At 50.4% G+C, this 9,355-nt stretch overlaps 1 protein-coding gene across 1 annotated transcript in view; it reads right to left on the bottom strand.

The window, feature by feature from the left end:
* Positions 1–2,560: 2,560 nt before the first annotated feature.
* Positions 2,561–9,355, bottom strand: part of LOC121579251 (zinc finger CCHC domain-containing protein 7) — a 138,496-nt gene continuing 131,701 nt past the window's right edge. Inside the window, exons 8-11 of the mRNA XM_045216689.1 lie at positions 7,101–7,235; positions 6,196–6,313; positions 3,834–4,097; positions 2,561–3,148 (exon numbers count right to left, since the gene is read on the bottom strand). Of these exons, the coding sequence (XP_045072624.1) occupies positions 2,760–3,148; positions 3,834–4,097; positions 6,196–6,313; positions 7,101–7,235 (906 nt within the window). The 3' untranslated portion in view covers positions 2,561–2,759. The remainder of the gene's footprint in view (positions 3,149–3,833; positions 4,098–6,195; positions 6,314–7,100; positions 7,236–9,355) is intronic.

Raw genomic sequence — 9,355 nt, 5'->3', positions numbered from 1 at the left:
AGTAATGGTGTCCTTTTTTTTGTATGCACTAACTCCGCTACGGTTCGTTGGACAAAGCCTATGAGGAAAATGAATGGCGTTTTTTGGAAGGATAAACGCCGAAAATAAGTTCTGTACTAAACTCGGGTTTAGGATAACTTAAACATTTTGTTCTATGAGAAAATCTTCATCAGCTAACCTCACTTTTTGTGAATTTTGAAGAATTTATGTAATAATAAAAAAACACATAAATCGCATGAAGGCTTCATAATTCATAAAAGGTCATGTTAACTGACTGCTATTATCTCATAGAGCAAAACATATAAGCTCTCCTAAGCCTGTTGACGTTCTTTACCCATCAATGTTTCCCATAGGGATGGCTGAACTAACCAGAGGTAACTTATTTCAAGCTCCCCGAGCTCTATTGCCAAAGCTTTCAAGCTTATCAAACTTTTTCTTGCTTTTCTGTTGCGGTTACTCCATTTACGTCATTTAGCAGACGCTCTTATCCAGAGCGACTTACAAATTGGTGCATTCACCTTATAGCCAGTGGGATAACCACTTTACAATGTTTTTTTTTTGGGGGGGTAGAAGGATTACTTTATCCTATCCCAGGTATTCCTTAAAGAGGTGGGGTTTCAAATGTCTCCGGAAGGTGGTGAGTGACTCCGCTGTCCTGGCGTCGTGGGGGAGCTTGTTCCACCATTGGGGTGCCAGAGCAGCGAACAGTGGCGTATTGCTGCCACTTAAAACATATTTTTTAATATCATTATTACGAGATAAGATCATGTTATTATGAAAAAAATCAATATCTTGTTTTAACGAAATTATCCATTATCTCCTTATTATGAGAAAGATAACATTATAACGAGAAATATTACGTTATTCCGAAATAATCCGGTTGCAGGTTATTATGAGAAAATAGCCTTTATTATGCTGAAACGTTAGCATGGGCTACTTGTCCAGCTTGGCTTCCTTTCATGCACAGGTTGACATTATGGCCGGTTTGCTTGTATTTTGTATTTATTACGGATGCTCTTCCTGGGGTCCAGCAAAATCAAGGCAGTTATACATTTTTAAAAACATTACAACACATTCATAACAGATTTCACAACACATTAAGTGTGTGCCCTCAGGCCCCTACTCTACTTCCACATATCTATAACGAATGTTATCGTGTGTTTGTAAGCATGTGCCTATGTTTGTGTTGCTTCACAGTCCCCGCTGTTCCATAAGGTGTATTGGTATCTGTTTTTTAAATCTAATTGTACTGCTTGCATTAGTTATTTGTGGAATAGAGTTCCATGTAGTCATGGCTCTATGTAGTACTGTGCGCCTCCCATAGTCTGTTCTGGACTTGGGGACTGTGAAGAGACCTCTGGTGGCATGTCTTGTGGGGTATGCATGGGTGTCTGGACTGTGTGCTAGTAGTTTAAACAGACAGCTCTCTCGTCTGTTGAGCCAGTCTGTCAGTCTGGACTCGATCACATCATCTTGCATGTCTCCATGTGCTGGCTCCATTCATGTTTCTGTGAACAAATACACACATAGTCACTGTGTGGATGGGTCAGTTATTTTGGGTGCTGTGGCAAGTTTTACCTTCTAGGATGATCCAGGAGGGTCAGTTATTTTGGGTGCTGTGGCAAGTTGTACCTTCTAGGATGATCCAGGAGGGTCAGTTATTTTGGGTTCTGTGGCAAGTTGTACCTTCTAGGAGGGTCAGTATTGTGGATGGTCAGTTATTTTGGGTGCTGTGGCACGTTTTACCTTCTAGGAGGGTCAGTATTGTGGATGGTCAGTTATTTTGGGTGCTGTGGCAAGTTTACCTTCTAGGAGGGTCAGTATTGTGGATGGTCAGTTATTTTATCTTTCTTTCTAGTAACCTTCGGAGGGAAGAACTGGGAGGTTACAAAATGCATCGCAGAAGTTCAGCGCTACAGCACAATTGAAATCTAAAGGCAATGTTCCCATGTTCACAGAGACATTTTTACATTTACATTTTAGTCATTTAGCAGACGCTCTTATCCAGAGCGACTTACAGTTAGTGAATACATATATATATATTTTTTATACTGGCCCCCCGTGGGAATCAAACCCACAACCCTGGCGTTGCAAACGCCATGCTCTACCAACTGAGCTACATCCCTGCCGGCCATTCCCTCCCCTACCCTGGACGACGCTGGGCCAATTGTGCGCCGCCCCATGAGACTCCCGGTCGCGGCCAGCTGCGACAGAGCCTGGATTCGAACCAGGATCTCTAGTGGCACAGTTAGCACTGCGATACAGTGCCTTAGACCACTGCGCCACTCAGGAGACTGCATTCACGGTAAAGGCAATGTGTTTCCCCACTGTGAAATATATTTTCAATACCCAGAAATATTGTATTTTCAGCTGTTTGAAGCTGGTATACAAAAACCTAAAGTAAAAGACGCAAGAATTAAACTTGAGCACGAGAAGCATAGAAATAGCGCACATAGAACAGATCTACCGCTTCTCAGACTTGCTTTCAACGAGAACGACAGATCTATAACTAACATTTCTATGTGAATTTGGTCGGGTCGCCCAAAAAAGTTACATATTGCAGCTTTAATAGGTCCCTAAGACCTGTCCTTTTATTAAAACAGAATGAATCCTTCAAAGAGTTTCACCCCCACACACACACGCTCTCCCTCACACACACATACAAACATTTGTACTGTACATGAAAGCTTTGCCAAAATGTGTATGACATATGCACTTTCTCACACACCCTTAACACACACTGCCCCTCCCTCTCCATGTTATCTCCTAGGTCTCCTCTGTTTGATGAGGAACAGGTTTTCGTCCTTGGGGTACATCTCCTCCTCCTTAGCAGACTTCCTGTTCCTCCCGTTCTCTCTCTTCTTCTTCTTCTGCTTCTTCTTCTTCTCCGCCCCAAACAGACGGTCGGGGGTGTGGGAGGCGGAGCCCTTGGGATGGAAGGTGGGAGGGGCTCCGGCCGAGGAGGGAGGGCCCTTGTGCCCCTTCTTCTTACTCTTGGGGGAGGGGCCTTGTCCTCGGGGGAAGTCCAGAGACTCATCTGCGCCGGCGGCCATTTTGTTTTTGGCCGGTTTCAATTGTTTCTTCTTCTGCCCTTTCTGACTCCCCGGCTGGTTCCTGTCAGCCATGTTGGATTTGGGCGTGGCTGAAGCTGTGGGTTAGGGAGAGGAAAGAGGAGAGGTGGAGAGGTGGAGGGTAGAGGAGGAGAAGGGAGGAGAGGTGGAGGGTAGAGGAGGAGAAGGGAGGAGAGGAGGAGAGGGGAGGAGAGGTGGAGAGGAGAGGTGGAGAGGGGAGGAGAGGAGAGGTGGAGAGGAGGAGAAGGGAGGAGAGGTGGAGAGGAGAGGTGGAGAGGGGAGGAGAGGAGAGGTGGAGAGGAGAGGAGGAGAAGGGAGGAGAGGTGAAGGGTAGAGGAGGAGAGGGGAGGAGAGGTGGAGAGGAGAGGAGGAGAGGGGAGGAGAGGTGGAGGGTAGAGGAGGAGAAGGGAGGAGAGGTGGAGGGTAGAGGAGGAGAGGGGAGGAGAGGGGAGGAGAGGTGGAGAAGGGAGGAGAAGGGAGGAGAGGGGAGGAGAGGTGGAGAAGGGAGGAGAGGTGGAGAGGGGAGGAGAGGGGAGGAGAGGTGGAGGGTAGAGGAGGAGAGGGGAGGAGAGGTGGAGAGGAGAGGAGGAGAGAGGAGGAGAGGGGAGGAGAAGAGAGGGGGAGGAGAGGGGGAGAGGAGAGGCGGAGGAGAGGGGAGGAGAGGTCTGATTAGACTAGCCAATAGTCTAAAAGAGTCTAGAGCAGACTTAAATAACATTATTGTCAACATTAATCCAACTAGAAGACGGTAGATGGTAGTACCTGGAGTGACACGTTTCCCCTCTCTGGTCTCCTTTAGCTTGTGTTTAGGAGTCCAGGGTTTCTCTTGGCCATGGCTGAACCTAATATGGGTACGGTTTGGAGTAGCACTACGGTAGGGAGGGAGATGGTAAGGTTTAGGGGGGTAGTTCTGGTACGGCCCGTAGTTGTCCTTAGTGTTGGTTCTCTGGCGTTTGCCGGGCGGCTCGTCTCTGGCGCCACCGTCTGGTGAGAACTGACACTGAAACAGACCTGCATCCTTCAATTCTACACCGAGAGAGAGGAGGGATGGAGAGAGAGAGAGACAGAGAGAGAGAGAGAGAGAGAGAGAGAGACAGAGAGAGAGAGACAGACAGACAGACAGACAGAGAGAGAGAGAGAGAGAGAGAGAGAGAGAGAGAGAGAGAGAGAGAGAGACAGAGAGAGAGAGAGAGAGAGAGCAGAGAGAGAGAGACAGAGAGAGAGAGACAGAGAGAGAGAGAGCAGAGAGAGAGAGGACAGAGAGAGAGAGAGAGAGAGCAGAGAGAGAGAGAGAGAGAGAGAAGACAGAGAGAGAGAGAGAGAGAGAAGAGAGAGAGAGAGACAGAGAGAGAGAGAGACAGACAGACAGACAGACAGACAGACAGACAGACAGACAGACAGACAGACAGAGAGAGAGAGAGAGAGAGAGAGAGAGAGAGAGAGAGAGAGAGAGAGAGAGAGAGACAGAGAGAGAGAGACAGAGAGAGAGAGAGAGAGAGACAGAGAGAGAGAGACAGAGAGAGAGAGACAGAGAGAGAGAGCAGAGAGAGAGAGAGAGAGAGAGAGAGAGAGAGAGAGAGAGAGGAGACAGAGACAGAGAGAGAGAGAGATGTAGGGATGGAGAGAGAGAGAGATGAGGGATGGAGAGAGAGAGAGAGAGATGAGGGATGGAGAGAGAGAGAGAGAGATGAAGGATGGAGAGAGAGAGAGATGAGGGATGGAGAGAGAGAGAGAGAGAGAGAGAATGAGGGATGGAGAGAGAGAGATGGAGGGATGGAGAGAGAGAGAGAGAGAGAGAGAGAGAGGGAGAGAGGGAGGGAGAGAGAGCGAGAGATGGATGGAGAGAGGGAGGGAGGGAGGGGTAGAGATTAATCTAATGTATGTTGTAAATCTTAACATCAGTTGTCACAAAGTGCTATACAGCTACAATAGACCTACACAACACTACATTAGTCACAATTACCCATTTCCTGTCTGTCTCTGTGTACTGACGTGTGTGTGTATTGGGGTGTGTGTGTATTGGGGTGTGTGTGTATTGAGATGTGTGTGTATTGAGATGTGTGTGTACTGAGATGTGTATGTGTATTGGTGTGTGTGTGTATGTGTATTGAGGTGTGTGTGTGTGTGTGTGTGTATTGAGGTGTGTGTACTGAGGTGTGTGTGTGTGTGTGTGTATTGAGGTGTGTGTACTGAGGTGTGTGTGTGTATTGAGGTGTCTGTGTGTGTATTGAGGTGTGTGTACTGAGGTGTGTGTGTGTGTATTGAGGTGTGTGTTTTGAGATGTGTGTGTACTGAGGTGTCTGTGTGTGTGTACTGAGATGTGTATGTGTATTGATGTGTGTGTGTGTGTGTGTGTGTGTGTGTATTGAGATGTGTGCATTGATGTGTGTGTGTGTGTATGTATTTAGGTGTGTGTACTGAGATGTGTGTGTGTGTATTGAGGTGTGTGTGTGCATTGAGGTGTGTGTGTGTGTGTATTGAGGTGTGTGTGTATTGAGGTGTGTGTGTGTGTGTGTGTATTGAGGTGTGTGTGTGTATTGAGGTGTGTGTGTGAGGTGTGTGTGTGTGTGTGTGTGTATTGAGGTGTGTGTGTGTATTGAGGTGTGTGTGTGTGTGTGTGTATTGAGGTGTGTGTATTGAGGTGTGTGTGTGTATTGAGGGGTGTGTGTGTATTGAGGTGTGTGTGTGTGTGTGCATTGAGGTGTGTGTATTGAGGTGTGTGTGAGTATTGAGGTGTGTGTGTGTGTGTGCATTGAGGTGTGTGTGTGTGTGTGTATTGAGGTGTGTGTGTGTATTGAGGTGTGTGTATTGAGGTGTGTGTGTGTATTGAGGTGTGTGTGTATTGAGGGTGTGTGTGTATTGAGGTGTGTGTGTGTGTGTGTGTATTGTGGTGTGTGTGTGTATTGAGGTGTGTGTGTGTGTGTGTGTGTATTGAGGTGTGTGTGTGTGTATTGAGGTGTGTGTGTGTGTGTGTATTGAGGTGTGTGTGTTGGGGTGTGTGTGTATTGAGGTGTGTGTGTGTATTGAGGTGTGTGTGTATTGAGGTGTGTGTGTGTGTGTGTGTGTATTGAGGTGTGTGTGTGTGTGTGGGTGTGTGTGTGTGTGTGTGTGTGTGTGTGTGTACCTTTAACCCTGAGCAGTGTGCGGTGGTCTCGTTTGCTGAGCTCCCAGGGAGTGTCGTAGTGGTTGATGAAGGGAGAGTTGGGGAGAACCCCCCCAAACATCCTCCTCGCTGAGCAGTCCTACACACACACAGGGTGTTAATATCCAGTTCAGACAGTATCGTATAGGAAGACTCAGGGTCCCCAAACGCCACCCTATTCCCCCTACGTAGTGGTTGATGAAGGGAGAGTTGGGGAGAGTCCCCCCAAACATCCTCCTCGCTGAGCAGTCCTACACACACACAGGGTGTTAATATCCAGTTCAGACAGTATCGTATAGGGAAGACTCAGGGTCCCCAAACGCCACCCTATTCCCCCCTACGTAGTGGTTGATGAAGGGAGAGCTGGGGAGAACCCCTCCAAACATCCTCCTCGCTGAGCAGTCCTACACACACACAGGGTGTTAATATCCAGTTCAGACAGTATCGTATAGGGAAGACTCAGGGTCCCCAAACGCCACCTATTCCCCCTACGTAGTGGTTGATGAAGGGAGAGCTGGGGAGAACCCCTCCAAACATCCTCCTCGCTGAGCAGTCCTACACACACACAGGGTGTTAATATCCAGTCAGACAGTATCGTATAGGGAAGACTCAGGGTCCCCAAACGCCACCCTATTCCCCCCCCCCCTACGTAGTGGTTGATGAAGGGAGAGCTGGGGAGAACCCCTCCAAACATCCTCCTCGCTGAGCAGTCCTACACACACACAGGGTGTTAATATCCAGTTCAGACAGTATCGTATAGGGAAGACTCAGGGTCCCCAAACGCCACCCTATTCCCCCCCCCCCCTACGTAGTGCACAACTTTTAACCAGAGGCCTGTGGGTAGGGCACTACGTAGGGGATAGCGTGCAGACCAGCCAGATACTCACAAATCCAAAGTGTCCTCTGAGAGAGCAGTTATAGCAGTAGGGTGGCGTTGTCGTGGCGTTGTCCTGGCGTTGTCCTGGCGTTGTCGTGGCGTTGTCGTCCCATCCTTCTCCCTTCACTACAGGACCGGCCTTAGTCTGGGGGGGGGGGAGAGGAGAGAGAGAGAGATGGACGGGAATACGCATTTCGTTTCTCCAGCCAAACCCCTTTTTTTTAGCGACTTTTCTTTATATTATAATATGTAAAAGGTGTTGCCGGCGACAAAGCCTCCACTTGTATTTTTCCGACGTGGTCGTGATTGCCGGTAAAGTTCTGCCTTTAGTATGAAACGTAGCCGTAATGCTGAGGAGGCGTCGGCACGCACTGCGCTCTTAAGCTCTCGATGGTTGCTAGGCAGCGCCCGTTGCTACCATCCTCCTGGCTAGAATGGGACCGGGTTGCTAGGCAGCGCCCGTTGCTACCATCCTCCTGGCTAGAATGGGACCGGGTTGCTAGGCAGCGCCCGTTGCTACCATCCTCCTGGCTAGAATGGGCCGGGTTGCTAGGCAGCGCCCGTTGCTACCATCCTCCTGGCTAGAATGGGACCGGGTTGCTAGGCAGCGCCCGTTGCTACCATCCTCCTGGCTAGAATGGGGCCGGGTTGCTAGGCAGCGCCCGTTGCTACCATCCTCCTGGCTAGAATGGGACCGGGTTGCTAGGCAGCGCCCGTTGCTACCATCCTCCTGGCTAGAATGGGACCGGGTTGCTAGGCAGCGCCCGTTGCTACCATCCTCCTGGCTAGAATGGGACCGGGTTGCTAGGCAGCGCCCGTTGCTACCATCCTCCTGGCTAGAATGGGACCGGGTTGCTAGGCAGCGCCCGTTGCTACCATCCTCCTGGCTAGAATGGGGCCGGGTTGCTAGGCAGCGCCCGTTGCTACCATCCTCCTGGCTAGAATGGGGCCGGGTTGCTAGGCAGCGCCCGTTGCTACCATCCTCCTGGCTAGAATGGGGCCGGGTTGCTAGGCAGCGCCCGTTGCTACCATCCTCCTGGCTAGAATGGGACCGGGTTGCTAGGCAGCGCCCGTTGCTACCATCCTCCTGGCTAGAATGGGACCGGGTTGCTAGGCAGCGCCCGTTGCTACCATCCTCCTGGCTAGAATGGGACCGGGTTGCTAGGCAGCGCCCGTTGCTACCATCCTCCTGGCTAGAATGGGACCGGGTTGCTAGGCAGCGCCCGTTGCTACCATCCTCCTGGCTAGAATGGGACCGGGTTGCTAGGCAGCGCCCGTTGCTACCATCCTCCTGGCTAGAATGGGACCGGGTTGCTAGGCAGCGCCCGTTGCTACCATCCTCCTGGCTAGAATGGGGCCGGGTTGCTAGGCAGCGCCCGTTGCTACCATCCTCCTGGCTAGAATGGGACCGGGTTGCTAGGCAGCGCCCGTTGCTACCATCCTCCTGGCTAGAATGGGACCGCATGAATTGGGCTCTAAAAGACATTGGCAGATTTTTTTTTTTACAGGCAGCATCATAACGTCTGTGTGTACGGGGTACAAGAGAAGTGTGTATATTTGAGTATGTTTAGTTATGGAAACTGTGTGTGTGTGTGTGTGTGTGTGTGTGTGTGTGTGTGTGTGTGGCTGAAAGCACCACGTCTCATAAACCTAATATATCAAAGCCCCCCCCCACCTATTCTCTCTCTGATGGTGTGATTACAAATCATATCCTCCCAACACACCGTTATCTATTAAACATAGCTTAGCTCTTCTCCCTCTCCTCTCCCCTCCCCTCCCCTCCTACCTCCCTCTCCCCTCCTCCCCTCTCTCCCTCCCTCCCTCCTCTCCCCCTCCTCCCCTCTCTCCCTCCCTCCCCTCCTCTCCCCCTCCCTCCCCTCCCTCCTCTCCTCTCTCCCTCCCTCCTCTCCTCCCTCCCTCCCCTCCCTCTCTCCCTCCTCTCCTCTCCTCTCACCTCATCTCCCCTCCGTCCTCTCTCCTCCCCTCACCTCATCTCCCCTCCCTCCTCTCTCCTCCCCTCATCTCCCCTCTCTCCTCTTCTCTCCTCCCACTCATTTTTCCTCCCTTTCTTTTCCACTTGAGTAGTTTCAGGACAGAGAGGATGAATGCTATTAGAGCAGCATGGTATTATCAGGTCACAGCGGCCGGCCGGCTCCATCTCCATCACAAAGACACACACACTCTTTAGGAGATCACAGCCCCATGTCCCGACCCCCATCACCCCAACCAGCTCATCTCTCATGGAAATTGGCTATAGGTCTCTCC

The sequence above is a fragment of the Coregonus clupeaformis genome, unplaced genomic scaffold (genome assembly GCF_020615455.1).
Source record: "Coregonus clupeaformis isolate EN_2021a unplaced genomic scaffold, ASM2061545v1 scaf0774, whole genome shotgun sequence".
NCBI lineage: Eukaryota > Metazoa > Chordata > Actinopteri > Salmoniformes > Salmonidae > Coregonus > Coregonus clupeaformis.
This window is presented reverse-complemented; position numbering and strand designations above follow the sequence as displayed.